The sequence below is a fragment of the Pteropus alecto genome, unplaced genomic scaffold, assembly GCF_000325575.1.
Source record: "Pteropus alecto unplaced genomic scaffold, ASM32557v1 scaffold88, whole genome shotgun sequence".
In the NCBI taxonomy this organism is placed as follows: domain Eukaryota; kingdom Metazoa; phylum Chordata; class Mammalia; order Chiroptera; family Pteropodidae; genus Pteropus; species Pteropus alecto.
In genome coordinates this window covers 8,088,203-8,090,024 of record NW_006494611.1, presented here as the reverse complement: position 1 = coordinate 8,090,024, position 1,822 = coordinate 8,088,203, and the positions used below count along the sequence as shown (strand labels likewise).

At 50.3% G+C, this 1,822-nt stretch overlaps 1 protein-coding gene across 1 annotated transcript in view; it reads right to left on the bottom strand.

Annotated features, from left to right (window-relative positions):
- Positions 1-342: 342 nt before the first annotated feature.
- Positions 343-1,822, bottom strand: part of LOC102891346 (UPF0668 protein C10orf76-like) — a 27,564-nt gene continuing 26,084 nt past the window's right edge. Inside the window, exon 3 of the mRNA XM_025042356.1 lies at positions 343-1,245. Coding sequence (XP_024898124.1) covers positions 1,153-1,245 — 93 coding nt within the window. The 3' untranslated portion in view covers positions 343-1,152. The remainder of the gene's footprint in view (positions 1,246-1,822) is intronic.

The following is a 1,822-nucleotide window of genomic DNA, read 5'->3' as shown; positions in this document are numbered from 1 at the left end:
GTCCATTGGAGGCTGTCCATAGAAGGAATCACCGGCCACTTCCCAAATGTCAGGAGACTTGCCTATGGCTCCACCCAGAATAATAGAATAGCCTCTCTATGATGCTCACCTGGCCTCTTTCAGATGGATGGTACTCTGCCCCCAGCAGGTTCTCTCCCTTCCAGCACCAAACCACAGCAGGAACAGATTCCTCCCCAGAGGAAATTCTCAGGCAGGCTGGATGTAAACAACAGCCGGGTGAGGGGGTGGAACATGGGGAGGGAGGAGAGGCTCCCAGAGGGGGTTACTAGGGAGGTGGGGAAGCTGCTGGAAAGGGAACCAGCAAAGTAGGCACCTGAGGGCTCCAGAAAACCTGTCGATGTTTATTTCACACACACACACACGCACACACACCCTAAAGACAGTTTAAACCAGATTGAAAATGAAAAGCTAAAATTTTGACCTTATAGTGCTGATGAGTCAATGGGTTGGAAGGCAGGAGAAACTAATAGGTACTCCTGGTAGCAAGGATCAAAACCAGAAATTGGTGGTCAGACGGTGGAGTAATGAGTGAATTCTAATCTCCAGTCTACCAGAGGAGTCAGATCTGGATTTAGAAAATAGAAAAAAAGTACTCCATTCTTACTCTACCCTAAGCCTGAGCTAAGGGTCCTAATGATGAGGCAGAGTGCCAGCATGGGCAGGGGAAACAAATTTCAAGCCCAGCTCAACCCCAGGTCCAAAGAAAGCAGAACTGGTTCCACTTACATCTGAGAGTTAATCTGTTTTTCAGAAGCCTTGAGAGCCATTGACCCTCAAGGTGTTGGCATCAGCCTAAGGCTTGCTCCAACAGCTCCTGAAAATTAGTCAGTAACCACAATTTATAATCTAAATTGGAAATGTGAGGGGTATCCAGGGAGCCCACCCTGGAAATCCCTACATTCCTGAAGGCTTCTCCCTGTGCCCACCCATCCCTCCCCAAATAAGATTATCCCTGGCTTGCCCCTTCTGGCCCCTGCTGTCCAGTTCCAATGAAGTACGGCCTTTACCGAGAGAACTCTGTATCTGTGTTGTTCTCCAACTTTGGGGACAGCCCCCTCTCCCCTCACTCCCCCTCCATCCCAGAAGCGTCATGGGTAAGGGCAGTCAGTGGCTGCTCAGGTATGCACGGCCTCAGGAGATAGTGGAGAATTCTTTGAGCAGGACTTCCTGGCTGAGTGTGTGGAAGGCCAGGTTTCTCCTGACGTTGGTGCTAATGGATCGAACCTGGGAAAGGGTGGGGGAAAGTAGGAGGGCACAAGCAAAGAGAAAAGAGAGAGTTGGTTACAAACAGTAGAGGGCAGTGCCTGAGGCACAAGGCCAAAAGCTGTGCTAGAAATTTCTCTCTTAAGAAACAAACCCTTAACAGCTATCATTCCTGCAGGCAAATGAGCGAACAGTTCCGAGATAGTGGGAAGAAGAGAGGCTGAGAGACAGAAACTCTAGTGGATATGAGAAGAGCTTCTCCCCCTGAAGGGGCAGAAGCAAGCATAGGCAGGGAAGGAGAGCAGGGCAGGCCTTGGTCCTTGCCTCAGCCATGCAGAACAGCACTGGTCTGCTCAGTGGTCTGATGGAGGAGGAGAAACTGATGCTAGCAGACTCACGCTCTGGAGCTACCTTCTTTTGGATGTGTTTCTAGTCTCCTCATTCTCCCTTTGTATTTATCTACTTTTGCGGGGGTTGGAAAGAACGCTTAGATGCAGCCCTTGTCTGGCATAGAGGGCAAGAGTATGATCCAAGGAGGCCAATGACCAGGATCAGGTCATACAGCTAGTGAGTCCCAGGGTTGAGGCAGGACCCCAGT